Below are 19,775 nucleotides of genomic sequence, written 5' to 3'. Positions count from 1 at the left end.
CCTCTGATGTTATGCCTCCGTAGAAGTCTGAGATGCTGTGAGTTATTCTTGGCCTGGGTCTTGCATGCAAGCAGGCTGTTGACATGCTTGTCCCTGACAGTGGGGTTGATGGCAAGGAGAGACTGGTTCTCTGCTCATCCCCGCAATTCCCCATTTTGGGTCCTGGGAAACAGTGCCTCCCAACCCTCTAGTGCCAAACAGGTGCCTCTTGCACCCCGTCCCCTCGACAGTGGGGCTGTCAGCCTGTGTCCTGGTGACCTGGGCTCACGGTGCTGCCCTGTTCCACTGCAGACACATGGTGCTTCTGAAAGAGCAGTATGGGAAGCAAGTGGTCGTAAACCTGCTGGGGAGCAGAGGCGGAGAGGAGGTGCTCAACAGAGCCTTCAAGGTAAACGCTGTGCTGCTTCTTGGCGCCCGGGGTGGTGGGGCAGTGGGTGAGGGAGGTGAGGGCCCCGCTCAGAGGCAGGCTTCTGTGCTTGACTGGGAACAGCAGTGCTCTCCCCATGTTTGGGGAGGCTTTTTTTTTCCCCACCAGCTCTGTAGCATGAGGTGATTTGGACTCCTGATCTATGAAATTTAATTTTTATGAACTGATGGTTTGGGAATTTGCTCAAAGTCAAAACAAAGCATCTCCCATCTCCGGCTGCATTTCCTCCAGGGCTCCCACTGGGGCTTTGAGGGCTCAGGTTAGCCAGGCCTCTTTCCCATTCTCTTGGACACACGTGCACGCACGTACCCCCCACCACCACCACCTTGCACACATGTGGGCTTCGCCCTGCTGCCCCTCACTGCTCTGGGAGCCTGAGCTCCCCTTTCCTTCCTTGGTCTGGCTCTGCTGCAGGCCAGGGCCTCCTGGCAAGCTCACCCAAACACCTGCAGGGCACCTGGCATGGAGCAGTTGTTCAGAGCTCCTGCTGGAGTTAAAGCAAGGAATCTTACATGATTTCCTCCTGCTAATAACTTTAACCTTCAAATCTTCTGTCCCCTTCTGGGCTGTCCCTGAAAGCTGCTTCCTTTGCCCGGCTCCTCTGGGTACTTTCAGGGGTGGGAGCAGGGGGTCCTGAGCAGGGAAGGAACAGGTAGAAGGAATGGCTCCACCTACCTTGCCCCACCTTGCCCAGGGCCTCTCCCTGTTGCCAGAGTCCCAAGTATATTCAGTCCACTAGGTGAAAAAAGCTCCAGAATGAGCTGTGGGCGATGACCACGTTCCTATCCTAGTGGCCCATGTCTCCCATGGAAAGTGAAGAAAAGCCCTCTGGTTGTTCCAAGGTCACAGAAGCCCCTTATGGGGAGAGTGAAACCAGACTTCACCTCATGGGAAGCAGCGTTTGCTGCCTTCCTGACTCCTGACCTCTGGCTAGTAGGAGCCGAGCCCAGTGGGTGCTCCTTTCCCTCTGCTCAGAAAAGCCATGTGCTCAGAGCAGACTTCCTGGTGGCCAATTTCATTTGGCCAGACCTGCTTTTCCTGTTTGGTTTGTTGCTGTTGGCAACAGCTTGCTGAGTATCTCCCCACCCAACCATCTTGGCAGCAACGTTGACAGCTTACTTTAAGGAAAAAGAAGGGGGAAAAAAAAAAAAGAACAGAATCTCTTTTCCCTTGATATCTTGAGTTATGGAGAGGGGATCCCCTCAGGTCCCCATCTTCTGGAGGAAGTGCCCCCTTGATGATGGGCTCTTTTGTCACTCGTGGGGCAGGAGGCAGCAGTGGTCCTGTGGCCCAGGTGGAGGGGGGGCAGGTAGGAGAGGGAAGGGGAATGCCACTGGAGGAGACCTGCCGGTGCCACACCGAGCTGCGGTTCTGTCAGCCCTGAAGTCCGGGTACCAGCAGCCAGCCTGCAATCATCAGGCCACAATGGGACAAGGTGCTCACTCGAAAATGTAAAGTCACCAAGAAGTACACAGGTCAGTTCAGCTGACTTTTTTTTCATAGCGAGACCTTCCTGATGGTCACAGCCACGCTCTGCCTGGCATTCTGGCTACAGCGCTGGGCACTTTGAGTTGGAGGGACCAGAAGGCCTGAAGCCCTTCTAATCTTTCAAGGTCATCAGACTCTCTGGACAAGTCTAAGCTGAAGCTACACAGGAAGGTCCAGGGTGGGGCAGGTCTGAGCCCGGGTGCCCTGGGGAGGCAGCTGGTTCATCTACCACAGGGCTCTCAAGAAAGCTGAGTTGTTACCTGGGAGGTTCCTCACGTGGGAGGAAGGCAAAGCCTCTGTCAGGAGCACTGAGCTGCCTGGGGTCCGCCTATTATGCACCTCCATCTCTGGCCTTGCCTCCCCTCTGGGTCCTGTACTAGCCTGGGCCCACCAACCCTGACCATTTGTCACCCCATCCTAAAGTCTCATGGGACCATGCCTCTGGCACTCCCCCTCACAGGGACCTTGATGCAAGAATTGGGCACCACTGAGCACACCCCCCCTGGGGCTTGCGCTTGTCAGGATGGGACTGGTTACCTGGGCAACAGGGAGCTGGATTATGAGCTCCACAGCCTGCTGGGCTGCACTGTCCCTGATGGGCCCAGGGCACTTGCGTGCCTACAAGGATAGCGTGGTCCTCCCCTCATGAGTGCCCTCCCAAGGGCCCTGCAGTGGGGGGATGTCCATTCAGGGCTGTGAGCCAGGGGGCTGAACCTCCAGCTGTCCTTTGCCCAGGGAGGCCCTTCTGCCCTGCTGCAGGCAAGATGCTCTTTGCAGCCTCGTCCACAAGTCTTTGTTCTTCCCTTTCAGGGTCGGGACTGATAAACAGCTTGGTCCACCACATGCCTTAAAATAAACTGTGGGCTCTAGCGAGTGCCTGGGGTAGCCTCACAGATTCCAGCCTGTGAGGCTTGTGGTCCCTCGCTCCCCTGCCACTCTTTCTCTTTCCACTTTCAGAAATTGCTCTGGGCTTCTTGCCACGCCGGCGACACACCTATGATAAACTTTGACTTCCATCAGCTGGCCAAAGGTGGGAAGCTAGAGAAATTGGAGAATTTGTTGAGGCCCCAGTTGAAGCTCCACTGGGATGACTTTGACGTGTTCACCAAGGGCGAGAATGTAAGTCCACGGTGAGTTTCCACCTGCATCCTCGTCCTCCTGCTGAGTGACTGGCGGAGCACCCGGGGGTCCTCCCAACAAGTGCAGTTTCCTGGACCACAGGCTCAGGGATGGGGGGGACCCCAGGTCCCAGCCTTCTTCCCCTCCCCACCTTCAGAATGTGCTTTTGAATTTTGTGAGTAGATGGTAAAACCTGGTTTTCTGGCAAAATAAATTATAAATAAAGGGACTCGGTTAAAACATGGAGCTGTGGTGGCCATAGAATTCATTGTTCAAACTGATGAAAGCCCATGAGAGTGAAGAGGAACATCTAACATCAGCCCCATTGCCAGGAGGGCATGGGGTATAGATTTTCCTGCTCAGAGCTGAGCAAAAAAAAGGAAGCCTACCTTCCTCAAATCACAATGCAGTCAATCCTCTGCATTCACAGATTCTGTATTTGCACATTTGTCCATTGCTAACGTTTATGTGTAACCCCCAAATCAATACTTACAGCCCATTCATGGTCATTCACAGACATGCTCAGAACTGTGAAAAATTTGAGTCTCTCAGTATGCCACATTCCCAGCTGAGGGAGAACAAGGCGACACTCTGCCTTTTGGTTTCAGCTCTCCTACTATAAAGCATCCTTTTTATGGTCTGTGTAGTGCCACATGGTCACATTTTTGTGCATTTTATTGGTGATTTCACTGTTTAAAATTCTCCCCAACTGTAGTGCAAAGAGCTGTAAGGTGTTCCCAAGCACAAAGTGGTTGTGATGTGTCAGATGGGGAAAATACCTATGATAGAGAAGCTTCGCTTGGGTATGTTATAGTGCAGTTGGCTAGGAATCCAGTGTTAATAAGTCAACAAACTATATTAAAGTGCCTTTAAACAGAAACACACATAAAACAAGGTTGTGTGTTGAGTGGTTGATGAAAATGTGTGAGAGCAGAGGCTTGCAGGAACCTAACCCTGGATTTCCCCTGGGAGCAGTAGTTTGGCATTGGCTAATCTGCTAATGGTTCGATTCACTAATTGTTTTTTTCTTTTTAAGATTTATTTATTTATTTTATGGGGTGGAGAGAGCAGGAGGAGGGACAGAGGGAGAGACTCGCATGCAGAATACCCACTGAGCACAGACTCTGATGCAAGGCTCAATCTCATAACCCTGAGATCATGACCTGAGCCAAAATCAAGAGTCGATGCTTAACCGACTGAGCCATCCAGGTGCCTCTCAATTCATTGATTGTTCATGGTAACTTTTTAGGATATAACTGTAGCAAATAGTGAGAATTGGCATCTGTTATAACAACTTAGGCGTGCAGGTGGCCGAGAGTGTATGTGCCACTCCAGCAGTGCTGGGGTCCCTTGGGGTGTGTTCTGGGGTTTCTGGTGGGCTACCAGAATAGGTGAGTGTGGGCACCAGTTTTCTTGGAGGCCTCCAGTCATATGTAGGCCATTGTGCTATGGCCCTTGGTCCTTCAACTACAATTTGTAACCATTTGCATTTCTTGTTTTTCAAAGTTTTCAGAAAGGCACTTTGCGGATGAACTGTCTTGATTGCCTGGACCGAACCAACACAGTGCAGAGCTTCATAGCACTCGAGGTCTGTCCCTGTTGTGTGAGGCCCCTTGGGCCACCTGGGTTATATCCCATGCCTCCATTGGCAAGATGAGGGTAACCTCACTAGGCTAACTTTCTAACAGTGGAAATGTGGGGCAGAGATGTGCTGGGAAGCTAAGAGCGAGGTTTTCCTGGCTGGCCTTTGCCCCATTTTTAGGCACTCTTTGAGGAATGCATCCCAGACGTGGTGGCCCAAAGCTGCCAGGTGCCACCTTGAATAACAGTGGTTCTGTGTAATGATTGCTGTGGATATCCAGTTGGGCAAGGGCAGTGTGAGGCTGGCTGAGATGAGGCTGAATCTGAAGCCTGAGAGGGAGATCTCAGTCTGTCTAGTGGCCTGCTGGCCCAGTACCTGGTTCACCTCTCCTGTCTCACCACTGGGGGGAAGGCATGGAGTCACCACTGCCTGCTGGTATCCCTGATTGCTCTCCATCCCTCTGGTGCTCAGGGGTGGGGGATAGAGGAGGTCAGGAGTAAGGGGGGCAGAGGAGGGCTGATAGAATGATCAAGTTGGGTGAGTTGTGGTAGGAAGCCCCATTCTTTGCTACAAGGATTCTTGGAGAGGCACAGAATGAGCCACGGCCTGCCAAATAAGGAACCCACCAGAATGATGCCTGGTGACATTCCCCCCGAACCAGCTATGGGTGATGGGAGCTTCCATGTGAGAATACAGTGACATCTGTCCCATATTTCTTATCCAGGTCCTTCATCTACAGCTCGAGAGCCTCGGCCTGAATTCAAAGCCCATCGCTGACCGCTTTGTGGAATCCTTTAAAGCCATGTGGTCTCTGAATGGACACAGCCTGAGCAAGATGTTCACAGGCAGCCGGGCCCTAGAAGGGAAGGCCAAGGTAGGGGCAGGCCACAGGGAGAGAGGGAGGGCCTGCATGAATCCCTCTTACCACCTATGGTCTGGCTTGTGGCAGGTGGGTAAGCTGAAGGATGGGGCCCGGTCCGTGTCTCGCACTATCCAGTCCAACTTCTTTGATGGAGTGAAGCAAGAGGCCATCAAGCTGCTGCTGGTTGGGGATGTCTACACTGAGGAGTCTTCAGACAAAGGAAGGATGCTTCTGGACAACACAGCCCTGCTGGGTAAGGGGGCTCCCACTCCACTTGCATGGAGGTGTCCAGCTGCCCTGCCCCCAGAAGGAGTGGGTGGGAGTGGTGGGTGTGCTAGCCAGCCCTTCCTGCTTCTCCTCAGGTAGTTCCAAAAAGCAGGTTGCAGACACTCCCCTGAGCTGAGCTTCCATGCCCTGCACTTCTGGCCTGTGTCTTGAGCTTGACCACTTGAGAAGCAGCCTACAGCTGTGATTTGTATTCTTTTATGAAATGGTCAGTCATTTGCAGCCACAAGAGGAAGAAGCTCAGAAAAAAACAAAGTTTATTCTTCAGAAGTAAGAACATACAGAGGCGTCTGGGTGGCTCAGTTAAGTGTCTGTCTCTTGACTTTGACTCAGGTCATGACCTCAGGGTCATGAGATAGAGCCCTGCCTTGGGCATCAGGCTCCAAACTCAGTATGGAGCCCGCTTAAGATTCTCTCTCTTCCTCTCCCACCCCTGCTCTCTCTCTCTCTCTCTCTCTCTCTCTCTCAAAAAAAAAAAAAAAAAAAAAAATACAGACCAAAAGTGAAAGGTTGGAAAAAGATGTTTGTAGCTATATTCCTAACAGACAAAAAGAGACTCTAAAACAAAGACTATTAATAGACAAAGAAGGGCATTACATAATGATAAAGGGGTCCATTAAACAAGGTGACATAACGTGTAAATATATATATACACACCCAACATATGAGCACTATGATAATTAAATGTTAACGTCTAAAGGGAGAGATTTACAGCAATACAACAATAGTAGGGGACTTTAATATCCCACTTATATTGATGGATAAATCATCCAGACAGAAAATGAGTAAGGAGACATTGGCCTTAAACAACATATTAGACCAGATGGATTTAACAGATATAAGTGGAACATTCCACCCCCCAGCCAACAGAATACACATTCCTCTCAAGTACACATGGAACATTCTCTAGGATGGATCATATGTTAGGCCACAAGACAAATCTTAATAATTTCAAGAAGATTGAAATCCTGTCAAGCATCTTCTCTGACCACAATGGTATGAAACTAGAAATCAATCACAAGAAAACTGGAAAAAAAAACCCACAAAAATGTAGAGATTAAACAACATGCTGCTGAACAACCAGTGATGGGTGATCAGAGAAGCAAGGGAGAAATTTAAAAAATACCTAGAGTCAAACAACAGAAATACAATATACCAGAATCTTTGGGATGCAGCAAAAGCACTTCTATGAGGAAAGAGCACAGCAATACAGGCCTACCTCAAGGAAGCAAGAGAAATCTCAAGTAATCTAACTTTACAACTAAAGGAGCTAGAAAAAAAAACCTCAAAAAAACCCTCAAAAGCCTAAATGAAGCCTAAAGTCACTAGAAGGAAGGAAGTAATAAAGACCAGAGGGGAAATAAATGAAATAGAGATTTAAAAACAGTAGAAAAGATCTACAAGAATTGGTTCTTTGAAAAGATAAAATTGATTAAACTATAGCTAGACTAACCAAGAAAAAGAAGTGACTAATCAGAAATGAAAGAGGAGAATCATAGCTGACACCACAGAAATACAAAGGATCACAGGAGACTACACACATAATTCTATGCCAACAAATTGGACAACCTAGAAGAGATGGATAAATGCCATTCTTCCAAGACAGAATCATGAAGAAATACAAAATCTAGATAGACCGATTGTTAGTAATGAGGTTGTATTAAAAATAAAAAACCTCCCAAAGGGGCACGTGACTGTCTCAGTTGGTTGAACGTGCAACTCTTGATCTTGGGGTTGTGAGTTCAGGTCCTCTGTTGGGCAGAGATATTTTGAAAAATAAAATGGAATAGCTGAAAATTAAAACCAAAACAACAAAAACCCTCCCAATACACATAAGTCCCTTGACCTGAAAGTATCACTGGTGAATTCTACCAAACATGCAAAAAAAGTTTTAATACCTGACCTTAGCTCTTTAAAAAAATTGAAAAGGAGGGAATACTTCCAAACTCATTTTTTTTTTTTTTTCCAAACTCATTTTATGAGGCCATCATTATCCTGGTACCAAAACCAGACTAGGATGTCATGCATCCACAACAAAATTGTAGGCCAGGATCACTGATGAACACTGACACACAAATCTACAATAAAATATGCAAACCAAATTCAACAACACATCAAAAGGATCGTTTTTACCATGATCAGGAAGGATTTATTCCATTGATGCAAGAATGGTTCAACATCCACAAATCAATCGGCTGATACATCACATTAACAAAATGAAGGATAAGAATCCTGTTGATCTGGGTGCCTGGGTGGCTCAGTCAGTTAAACATCTGCCTTTGGCTCAGGTTATGATCTCAGGGTCCTGGGATCAAGCCCTGAGTTGGGCTCCCTGCTTGGCAGGGAGTCTGCTTCTCCTCCTCACTTTGCCACTCCCTTCCCCCACTCATGCTCTCACACGCACTCTCTCTCAAATAAATAAAAATATTTTTTAAAAAAGATTTTATTGAGTTGATCATCTCAATAGATAAAGAACATATAAAGAAAAAGCATTTGACAAAATTCAACATCCATTCCTGATAAAAACTCTCAACAAAGTGGATATGGAGGAAATTTACCTAAACATAATGAAGGTTATAGACGACAACCCCACAGGTAACATCATACTCAATGGTGAAAGGCTTTCAGCTTTTCATCTGAGATCAGGAATAAGACAAGGATGCCTAGTCTTGCCCCTTTCATTCAACATATATTAGAAGTCCAACCCACAGCAATTAGGCAAGAAAAAAGTCACCCAAGTTAGGAAAAATAAAACTGCCACTGTTTGCAAATGGCATACTATATATAGAAAACCCAAAGGACCACCCAAAAACTGTTAGAACTAATAAATGAATTTAGTAAAGTAGCAGGATACAAAATCAACATATAGGAATCTGATGTCTCTACATTAGTAACAAATTATCAGACTGAAAATTAAGAAAACAATTCCATTTACAGTTGCATCAAAAAGAATAGAATATCCAGGAATAAATTTAACCAAGGAGATGAAAGACTTGTACTCTGAAAACTGTAAGATGGTGATGAACAAAACTGAAAAACAGGCAAATAAATAGATATTCTGTGCTCATGGATTGTAAGTATTAATATTGTTAAAATGTGCATACTATCCGAAGCAATGTACAGATTCAGTACAATCCCTATCAAAATTCCACTGGCATTTTTCACAGAATTAGAACAAAGAATTCTAAAATTTGTGTGAAATCACAAAAGACCCCAAATAGCCAAGGCAATTTTTTTTTTATTAAAGATTTTATTTATTTATTCATGAGTGACACAGAGAGTCAGAGACACAGGCAGTGGGAGAAGCAGGCTCCATGCAGGGAGCCTGACGTGGGACTTGATCCCGGGTTTCCAGGATTACACCCTGGGCTGAAGGCAGCACTACACCACTGAGCCACCTGAGCTGCCCTAGCCAAGGCAATCTTGAGAAAAAAGAACAAAGCTGGAGGTATCCAGCTCTCTGATTTCAAACTAAACTGTAAAATTATAGTAAAACAGTATTGTATTGATATAAAAACAGGCACACAGAACAATGAACATAATTGAGAGCCCAGATTTAAACCCATGCATATATGGACTGCAAATTTATGACAGAGATGCTAAGAACATACAATGGCAAACAGTCCCTTCAATAAATGATATTGGGAAAACTGAACAGCTACATGCAAAAGAGTGAAACTAGACCACTGTCTTACACGATGCACAAAAGTCAACTCAAAATGGATGACTCGAATGTAAGACCTGAAACCATACAGTTCCTAGAAGAAAACCCAAGTAGTAAGCTCCCCCAACATTGGTGTTAGCAATATTTTTTTGAATCTGACTCCAAAGGCAAAGGAAACTGAAGCACAAATAGATTGGATTACATCAAACTGAGTAACTTCTGCACAGCAAAAGGAATCATCATCAAAACGAGAAGGCAGTGGTGCCTGGTGGTGGCTCGGTCGATTGGGTGACTGCCTTCGGCTCAGGTCAAGATCCCCGTCCTGGGATCAAGCCCTGCATTGGGCTCTCTGCTCAATGAGGAGCCTGCTCCTCCTTCTGCCTCTGCTGCTCCCCCTGCCTGTGCACACATGCGTGCGCTCTCTCTCGCTCTCGCTCTCTCTCTCTCTCTCAAATAAATAAAATTAAAAAAAAAAAAAAAATCTCAAAAGGCAGGGGGTACCTGGATGGGTCAGTCAGTTAAGCATCCAACTCTTGGTTTTGGCTCATGTCATGATCTTGGGGTTGTGAGATCAAGCTCTGCATCAAGATCAAGAGTCTGCTTTAGATTCTCTCTCTCTCCCTCTGCCTCTCTCCCTGCCTCACTGCCCCCCCCCACCAGAAAAATAAAAATAAAAAGCAGCCTACTAAATGGGAATGGATTTTTCTGAATCCTATATCGGATAAGAGGTAATATCCAAAATATGTAAAGAACTCCTACAACTCACCAGTAACAACAAAAAAATCAAGCAACCTAATAAAAGATGGGCAGAGGATCTGAATGGGCAGATCTCAAAGAAGACATATGGATGGTCAATGGGCACATGAGAAGATGTTCAACGTCATTAATTACTAGGGAATGCAAATCAAAACCAAAATAAGATATAACCCCACACTGGCCAAAAAGGCAACAAGCATTGGAGAGAGTTATGAAGATAAGCGAGTCATCATGTGCTGTTCCTAGGAATATGAATTGGCACAGCCACTATGGAAAGCAGTATGGAGATTCTCAGAGAATTAAGAATAGAACTACCATATGATACAACTCTTCCACTTTGGGGGATTTATCTGGAGAATGTAAAAACATTGATTCAAAAAGATATACATACCCTTATGTTTATTGCAGCATTATTTTTTTTTAAGATTTTATTTATTTGACAGCACAAGCAGGGGGAGTGGGAGAGGGAGAAGCAGCTTCCCCGAAAGCAGGGATCCCTACGTGGGGCTCGATCCCACCACCCTGGGATCATGACCTGAGCCAAAGGCAGCTGCCCAACTGACTGAGCCACCCAGGTGCCCCAATTGCAGCATTATTTACAAAACCAAATTATGGAATAAGCCAAGTGCCCATCAGTAGGTGGGTAAAGAAGATGTGACATGTACACACACACATGCACACACACACACATACTCACACAGAGGAATACTACTTGACCACAAAAAGGAATGAAGTCCTGCCATTTGCAACCACCTGGATGGACCTTGAAAGTATTATGCCAAGTGAAATGAGTCAAGTGGAGAAAGACAGATACCACGTGACTTCGCTCTTGGAATCTAAAACAAAACAAAAGCAAACTTCCAGATGAAAACAGATCAGTGTTTACCAGAGCAGGTTGGTGTGGGTGAAGGCTGTCGAATGTGTGGTGATAGATGGTAACCAGACTTTGGGTGGTGATCATTTTGTAGGCGTACGGATGTAGAATTGTAATGTTTTACACCGGAGACATAAAACGTTATCTACCAATTTTACCTTAGTTTAACAATTTCTTTATTAGACTTGCAGCTCCTAGACACGGAGGGCATGCCACACAGGGGTTTATTGGGATTTTCTTCAGTGGGGTTTCCTCCGGAAAGGCAGGACAGGGTAAACAGCTTAGGATTGGCCAGTTTGAGTAATTCTGGTAGGGCTTTGGGTTATAGGCACGGAGTCTAGTTGAATGATAACCTGATCCTGGCATGATTGAGGCAAAAGAATATACAAAATAAGTATACAGTACTAGCCATCACTGTTTCTTGGGGGCCCGTGCTTTCTGGCCTTGAATGGGAGCCCACTCTTATATATTTCCAAGCCAAGGGGAGGGAGAAAGTCAAGAAGGCACTGCAGGCATCCGTGTACAGTCTCAGCCCCAGTGGGCTCTTGGTCCCATCGCCAAGTATCGTTTGTCCCAGGGAGTCTCCCGTGAGAGTGGCCCCCTGTTTGTTATGGTCCCAGGACCCTATTGAACTGGAAGAAGGAGAAGAAATGATTGTCTCCGGGGATCAGGACACCTCCTGCTCTCGGGGCAAGATTGTCATGCTTCTGTCAATAGCTAGAGGTTTGGGGTTGTTAGTTGATATATAGCTGACATGTGGCATTGTATTACTTTCATGTGTTCGACATCATGATTCGATACTTGTGTACGTTGTGAAATGATCACAGTAAGTCTCGTTAATATCCATCACCACACATAGTTACAAAAGTTTTTTTTCATATGATGAGATCCTTTAAGATCTATTCTCTTAGCAGCTTTGGAATGGGTGACCCAGTATTATCAACTATGGTGGTTCTGCTGTGCATTACATCCCCAGGACTTGCTGACTTTATACCTTTTGACTCCCTTCATCTTTCTCTCCCCCAACCCCCTCAACACCTAGTCCCTTCTCTATATCTAGGAGTTCATGGTTTTTAGAGTTTGGGGGGAGGGTTGTTTTTTGGTGGGTTTTTTTCTTTTTGGTTTCTTGTTTTGTTTTTTTGGTTTTTAACTTCTACCTGTAAATGAGCTACAGGTTTCTTTGAGGGAATTTTAATGGCTTCTTATCCCCTAGACCCTATAAATGTTATAGAGCTAGTGGAGAAGAAGGGGGAACCCGGCATTTTTCCTTATAAGACCGTGTAAGTTTTAGAACTTTTTGAAAAATTAATTTGCCCATGCTTAAAATGGTTTCACAGCCCCTTTGCTGTTTTCATTCCTCCATAAAGACTTTCTCTTGGCTTCACTTCACCAAGGTGATTATTTGCGTCGACCTGGAAATCAGGCCAGCTTGGTCAAAGCTGAGAGAGGATCTGAGTAGCACAGGATCTTATTAAGTAGATAGGTAGGCATGACATAGATTTGAGGTAAGTCACTCATTTAAAAAAATGGAATGTATTTCAGATATCCAGAGGATGGACATGATTCAGAGCAATGATTTTTTTTTTTTTTTTTAAAGGCTTGAGTCCAGGATAAGGCAAACAAAGTATCTCATGAGGGATGGAGGGTGAAAAAGGCCAAGATGGCGTAAGACATTTAAAAGTGTTTTGTTTTTTTTTTTTTAAAGATTTTATTTATTTGAGAGAGAGAGAGAGCGAGCGAGCGAGAACACGAGCAGGGGGAGGCAGAGGGAGAAGCAGACTCTCTGCCAGGCAGGGATCCCGACATGGAGCTCGATCTCAGGACCCTGGGATCATGACCTGAGCTGAAGGCAGATACTTAACCAACTGAGCCACTTACCCTAAGACGTTTCAAGTTTTAGGTACCAGTGTTCAGAGTGGGGTGGGTTGCGGCGTCCCCTTGCTGACAGCCCCCACTGGGTGGTGGAGGACGTGCCAAGCAGAGAGTCCCTGTGGTGTCTGTTTGGGTAAAGGGCGTTGAGGGTGAATGCGTGGTCCTATGTTTTCGGGGCTTTGTGGCACAAATGCCCCAGGGAAGTCTACTGGTTCTGGTGGCTCTGGCCTCTCCCCACCCTCACGGGGAGCATACCTGGCCCCTGCCCATAGGGGCTGCAGCCCTCTCCCCAACAGGGAGCCCCTTCCGAGTCTGCGGAGGATGCGTGTGGTTGTGCAGTGTAGACAAACATGCCCTCTCCTGCCTCTACACAGTGACTCCCAGGATCCTGAGGGCCATGGCTGAGCGCCAGTCGGAATTCACAAATTTCAGGCGGATCCGAATTGCCACGGGGACGTGGAACGTGAACGGAGGCAAGCAGTTCCGGAGCAACCTCCTGGGGACTGCGGAGCTGGCCGACTGGCTCCTCGACTCCCCCACGCGCTCGGACCTCCCGGGATCCCAGGGTGAGCGCTGCGGCTTGACCCTGAAACACAGATTCCACCGAGACCCCCCTGCCCCCGGGCTGAGCTTTCCCGTAGCCCACGACTCCTTGAGATGTGGCATGTGGTGCCCTCAGTCCTCAGAAAGTTTGGAAAGGGCTGTGGTCTCTGTTTCCAGAACACACCTGGCAAATTACTTGGCGCCTTCTCTTTTCCAGATGTTTGGAAGGGTCACCAGAGCGGGGAGGTCTCTCTTGCCACATAGAGAGATTTTGCAGTTTGGGTTCGGCTCTTTAGAAGGGCTCTGTCATTAAGGAGGAGGATGTGCTCAGGGCTGCGTTACTGTGGGAAGTGGGGCCGGGCCGAGGACACCTGTCCCAGCCTTCTCCCCAAACGCCTCCATCTGCTCATCTGCATCACACAGTCACAAAAGAATTTGCGTGCCCCTTAAGAACCAAGTGATTCCAAACTTGGCACTTCACTGTCTTCTATCACATGAGGTGATACTGGCCTCAGGATGCAGGGTTTGAGGAATAAAGGCTTCTCTTCAGTTGGCATTTGTGGGTGGGCTGGCTTCCTCCAGCGACCTGGGATGGTGCAAGGGAGCCACGCTCTGAGCTGTGCGCAGAGCCCACCCCGTACTGTCACGGGCACCTGCACCCCCCGCTGCTGCCTTGAGGTGCGGGGTGGCTCAGGTCCACAGCGTGGGGTTCCTGGGATTCTTGTGTGGGTGGTGACCAGAATGCCCACTGGGGCAAGGCCCTGGATGCGCTGAGGGCCCCCCCATCTTCCTGTGCCTGCAGGGGTGGATGGGTGGTGACAGCAAGTTGGCTGCCACTTTGCTGGGGATTTTATTGGGATGGTGGCCCTGCAGCCCCACGGGGAACTTGCCAGGTTCAGAGGGAAGGAGGGATTGTGGCGACTCTTGCCAGCAGTTCGGAGGAATAGGTATTTTTTTCTTAAAACAAAGAAGAGACTTGAAGCCAGTTAAGCTCGAAGTGCCAGGCTGCCCTGTGAGGCCAGCAGGAAAGGAAGTGGACGCCAGGCCTTTCCCCACAGCCTCAGGGAGGGCAGGGTCTCCCTTTCTAGGGTCTTCCCTTTCAGACGCTCAAGGGCTGAGTGGCAGGACAGGGGCCACTGGAAAGAGACAGCCAGTGGCTGTAGGGATCCTATTAACCCCTCTGATTCCCTGTTAGAGGGGACGCAGAGAAGGGATGGGCAGCCCCTCAGCTTGCTGTGCTTCCCATAAAACACGTTTCTGCAGCAGGCCTCAGCAGCCACCGGGGAACAGCAATAACCACCTTGAGCCGGGCAGGGTGTTCTCACCTCTAGCCACCGTCCAGGGCAGCAGTCCCCTGGGACAGGACCACCTCAGGCAATCATTAATGGGTTAAGGCTAGGTCTGATGCACCTGTGGGTCACCCGGAGGGACCCACAGGGCAGTGCCCTAACTACCTGCCGGGTGGGGCGGGCACTTCACACATGTCACCTGATGGGTGCTTTACAACATCCTTGTGAGATGACGGTTACTGTCCCATCTGCAGACAAAGGAACAGAGGTTTGGGGAGAGGTCGATAAGGTGCCCCGGGATGGAGACAGGGCAGGGCCATGCACAGTGGGAGGTGAGGGGAGGTGGGGATCTCTAGGGAGCTTCACTCAGTCATCGGGATGAGTGCACCCGGGCTCAGAGAGGCACACGAGGTGCCCCACGAGTCCACTAACACAGGCCTTGTGGGATCTGATGTCCTTCAACTCCTGCCTTGTCCTAGATGAGGACAGCCCAGCTGACATATTTGCCGTGGGGTTTGAAGAGATGGTGGAACTGAGCGCAGGGAATATCGTCAATGCCAGGTGAGTGTCTGGGCATGAGGGGTGCAGGACCACACCCTGAAATTCGCCCAAAGTTTTTCCAAGCCAGGTGCCTCACTAGGAGCAGGACTCTGGGTCCGTCCTGCTTTTGCATGCACTACCCTATGACCCTCGATGTGTAGGCACTGCAGATTGCTCTCCAGCAACCCCCCCAGACATGCACCTCCACTTCCTCTGCAAATTAAGGAAACAGAGGGAAGGGCAGGTATGTCCTTGGCCATGTGGGGAGGAGGCTGTGAGCTGGCGTGTGCACACCTGGAGGGTTGTGTGCTGAGGGCCAGGCTGGAGGGGTGCTGATTCACTGTTTCCTGGGGAATGGGCTTCTCTTCTCTCCACCAGATCCAAAGGAAAAGAAAACCGCTGCATTAACATTTTGTATAGGGTCAACTGGACTTCTTTCCTAGTTTAATTTCAAGGAACCTTCTGAACAAATAATAAAACCTAATCTATGCAGCTCTTGATGAGCAAGGTGCTGTGTTGGGTTTTAGGTGATGGGGGAGTGAGGTATGTGCTGTGATGTGTGTGACACAACCAGAAATACACAGATAGTTCACTGCAGAAGTTAAGACATGGCAGTAACAGGGGAGCGGGGACAGTGGGATACTAGCTCTAGAAAAAGAATAAAGGCTGAAGGAGTCTGTTGGTGGGAGAGCCCATGTCCAGCAGACTGGAAGGCATCATTTCTTTCTCTTCTCTTCCAGTACCACCAACAGGAAGATGTGGGGTGAGCAGCTCCAGAAGGCCATCTCACGCTCCCATAGGTACATTCTCTTGACTTCGGCACAGCTGGTGGGCGTCTGTCTGTATATCTTTGTACGTCCATACCATGTCCCATTTATCAGGTAAGAACATTTAGTTTATGAACATCTGGGGGACGCGGGGTCTTTCGTCTTGGTGTTTTGTTCAGACTTCCTCCTCCTCCTCCCCTCCTGCAACAGGAATCGGGACTTGCCATTATTCGAGATAAATGTAGCAACCCCCTGAGGAAAAAACAGGCTGAATAGAATATTGTCTGGTGGTTAAAAAGCCACAGTGGGAACCTTGCAGGCCAGGAAGCCGAACCCTTTCAGAGGGAGTGATTATTGTCCTCCCAAGCTCAGTTTTGTGCAAGGAAAGGGATTCCTGGTTGAAGTTTTAGACAGGAAACCTCTGACCAAGAGCTGAGTTAACTCATCGGGAAATGCCAGTTCTTTTGTCTCTTTTTAAAAGAGTTCTAAATAAGATGTGTGGGCAGAAAGCCTCTACCACTGTCACCCCGTTGTAATGTCCTAAAGTGACAGCTTTGTGACTGTCAGAAAGGGAACACTCAGCAAATGGGCGTCCTCTTGGGAAAGTGTATGCACGTGTGTGTGCAGGCACACGCATGTGTGCACACGTGTGTGCATGTGTGTGTTTTAAGGTTTGGGAAGAACTTAATTTTTTCCCTTAATGACTCATAACCTCCTGCTGCTACCTGGTCTCAAATCCGTAGAATTTCCTCCCACGTCAGGCTGAGCTCACTGCCCACGCAAGCTGAGCCTTTCCCCACTCTGGGTTGAATGCCTCTGAATATGTAGAGGATGAGAGGCGTGCCCATGGCAGCGCTTGGAGAGCATGACTGTCCTCCGTGCTCATCAACCTCTTCTAGGACTTTCAGAAAATCTCTAAGTCTGTGTCCCCCTGAGTGTTTATTCTGGCCCTTGGGCAGTGTCCAAAGTGAGTGGGTCAAAGTCAGGAAAGGTAAGGTCAGGGCAAAGGTTAGAGATGAACCGTGAGAGAGGGAGTGATGCTGGGGAACTCCAGATTTCCCAGATGCCGCCCAAGGTCCCCGGCCTCTCCCCCAGCCTTAGCCTTTCAGCCAGTTACCCCATCACCTTGTCTGCCGACTGACAGGCCCAGGGAGCAGGTGTGGGTCTGAGTGCCTCAGTCTGTGGTCCGGGGACCCGCACGCTCACCTGTGTTGCAGTGTAAGCGGGCATTCCCATGTGAGCAGAAGTGTGTGCGGAAACTGCCTACACAGCCTAGCACTCATCCGGGGTGTTTCCTGTTCTTAACACATATTGATTACCTGATGGCACCATGTGTGCTTTGCAAGAAAGCCGCAAGAGGGTAAGACAGGGGATGGTGAAGTCCAAGCTGGGTCAGGGGCCCCAAGGACATGGACACGGAAAGGACCCAGGGTGGAGGTGAGAGCTTCCTGGGTGCTTTCGTGAGTGCAGGGCACTTGAGGATGAGGACTGCAGAGAGGGTCCTCCAGGCCCACCTCAAGGCAGCTGCCAACAGCTAGAGGACAGAGGTCCGGAGTGACAGCCATGTGGTTGCCATGTGGCCCGGCCACCGATGTGATTGAACGGATTCCGAGCTGCAAGCCTGGCGCTGCTGCCCAGCTCTCGTCTGCAGCAGAGCCGGTTCTTGCTTTTCCTTCTGAGCCATGGAGCAGCCACCGCACGTGCTCGCTGTGTGTTCCAGGGACGTGGCCATCGACACGGTGAAGACAGGCATGGGAGGAAAGGCGGGCAACAAGGGCGCCGTGGGCATCCGCTTTCAGTTCCACAGTTCCAGCTTCTGCTTCGTGTGCAGCCACCTGACGGCTGGCCAGTCGCAGGTGAAGGAGAGGAACGAAGACTACAGGGAGATCACCCAGAAGCTGAGTTTCCCAATGGTGAGAGCAGCGTGGCATTGGTGGCCGGTGGCCTGGAGCACGACGGGGATACGGGTGCTAGCTCCCAGCTCAGGCCAACATCGGGGGGTGCGGCTGCGGGAGGGTCCCTGTCCTGGGGGCTTGGCTCCAGGGCAGGGGAAGCACCCTGGGATGGAACAGTAGAGGTGATCCCAGGGGGTCCAGCCCTGGAGGGTCCTGTGCCCCATGTCTGTACATTTCCTGAATGTCCCTCTGCATCCTACAGTTTCTTTGCATTTTTGTGCATTTTCTGATTTTCTCATTCACTGTTCACGGTACATCCAAGCTGGTGAAGAACCTCTGAGCCCACATGATACTAGACTTGCTTTTCCTAAGATTCATGATCTTCATACATACCTTCTGTTGCAGCTCAGATAAGGAAGCTGGATTTTGAAACCTGTGTCTTCAGGACCAAGGAGCCCTGGATCCTCCCACCTGGGCTCCAGATTGCCGACAACGCGCGCCAGGCTGCCCTCTACTGGCGGCGGGGGTTTCCATCCCAAAGCCAGCAGGGCGTCTTTCCAGATTCAGATTCAGATTCAGATGTTGTCATTCATTCCTGTGCAGAGATGTCACCTGCACACCTTCAGCCTGCTGCGAACCACCTGTCTCCCTGCAGTGAGGGGCGGCCAACTCTTTTTGCCACATTGTCTGTGACAGTTGGCTGGGTCATGTCCTCCGTGTGAGGCCAGACAGATCCCGTAAAACTGACCTCCTGTTTTCTGGGCTGCACCAGTACTCAAGGCAAAAACTCTTTCATTCTCATTAAGAAGTGCTGTAATCTTTGCTCTAGTTTTTATTTCTTGGATTAAAGAAGAAACAAGTAGAGTTGGGAAATTTACAACGTGAAGTCTTCTAGACTTCACGGGACATTATGCTTATTTTCTTTGTGTGTCTCTTTAGTTTAAAATAAAAAAAAAAGTCCAGCCCTTCTCACTTAAAGTGCTATCTTGAAATAGTAAACAACTTTGGACACATTCAAAATATTCAAAGAGCTTTTAACATAGTTTTTTTCTCCCCCCAACAGAAATATCAAGGATACCTATAGGTTAATACTCTACACCTGTGCTCTTTGGTAGACTAGCCACTAGCCACAAGCAGGTACTTAAATTTTAATTAATTAAAATGAAATAAAACAAAGAGTTCCTTGGTTACACTGGCCATGTTTTTTGATGGTCACTCAGTGGCTGCATGTGGCTGCTTGTGGCTGGCGGCTCCTGTTCTGGACAGTGCGGATGGAGGACATTTCTATCACTGCAGAAAGTTCTACTGGCCAACAGTGCTCTGCACACTCATTTATTTGGTTGTGATCATTTTAATATTCTGTCTAGATTACTGTTATGGGTTACAGAGAGTGGAAATGCCACACAAGGAAAAAGAAACAGATTTCGGACTTAGGTTGACCTGAGTTCAAATGTTGCACTTATTATGCGTTAGTGATAACTTTAGCAAGTTTTTTTGAACTTTTTTAATCCAAAGGAGAGCCAACAGTGCATGCGTCGCAGGGCTGCTGTGAGGGCAGTGTGCCCCCAGAACAGAGCCCAGCACACGTAGGTGGATGATAGGGGTTATATGCTGTGGCTGCTGTCATTGTCCTTGTGATTCACGGCAGGGAAGGGCGGGCAAGGATCCCACGCTCTCCAGGGCTGTGCTGGGGGACTTCTGGCTCAGGGTGGGCTAGACAGGGCAGAGGAGGGAAGAATAGGACAGGTCACACGATGAACATGGATAAAATCCATGACATTTTGCAAAGTTGCAAATTCTGAGCATTTTAAC

The 19,775-nt window shown here is 48.6% G+C and overlaps 1 protein-coding gene across 5 annotated transcripts in view; it reads left to right on the top strand.

The window, feature by feature from the left end:
- SYNJ2 (synaptojanin 2) overlaps positions 1–19,775 on the top strand; it is a 98,838-nt gene that overhangs the window by 57,129 nt on the left and 21,934 nt on the right. For 3 of the 5 annotated variants that reach the window (XM_072767123.1, XM_072767113.1, XM_072767131.1), the window contains exons 7-15: positions 292–388; positions 2,873–3,045; positions 4,541–4,622; positions 5,341–5,490; positions 5,566–5,731; positions 13,304–13,495; positions 15,241–15,322; positions 16,042–16,182; positions 17,789–17,981. In XM_072767123.1, coding sequence (XP_072623224.1) covers positions 292–388; positions 2,873–3,045; positions 4,541–4,622; positions 5,341–5,490; positions 5,566–5,731; positions 13,304–13,495; positions 15,241–15,322; positions 16,042–16,182; positions 17,789–17,981 — 1,276 coding nt within the window. The remainder of the gene's footprint in view (positions 1–291; positions 389–2,872; positions 3,046–4,540; positions 4,623–5,340; positions 5,491–5,565; positions 5,732–13,303; positions 13,496–15,240; positions 15,323–16,041; positions 16,183–17,788; positions 17,982–19,775) is intronic. The other 2 variants (XM_072767126.1, XM_072767117.1) reach the window with 1 other exon arrangement.

The sequence above is a fragment of the Vulpes vulpes genome, chromosome 1 (assembly GCF_048418805.1).
Source record: "Vulpes vulpes isolate BD-2025 chromosome 1, VulVul3, whole genome shotgun sequence".
Taxonomy (NCBI): domain Eukaryota; kingdom Metazoa; phylum Chordata; class Mammalia; order Carnivora; family Canidae; genus Vulpes; species Vulpes vulpes.
The sequence above is the reverse complement of the archived record's forward strand: the minus strand, read 5'-3'. Positions and strand labels throughout refer to the sequence as shown.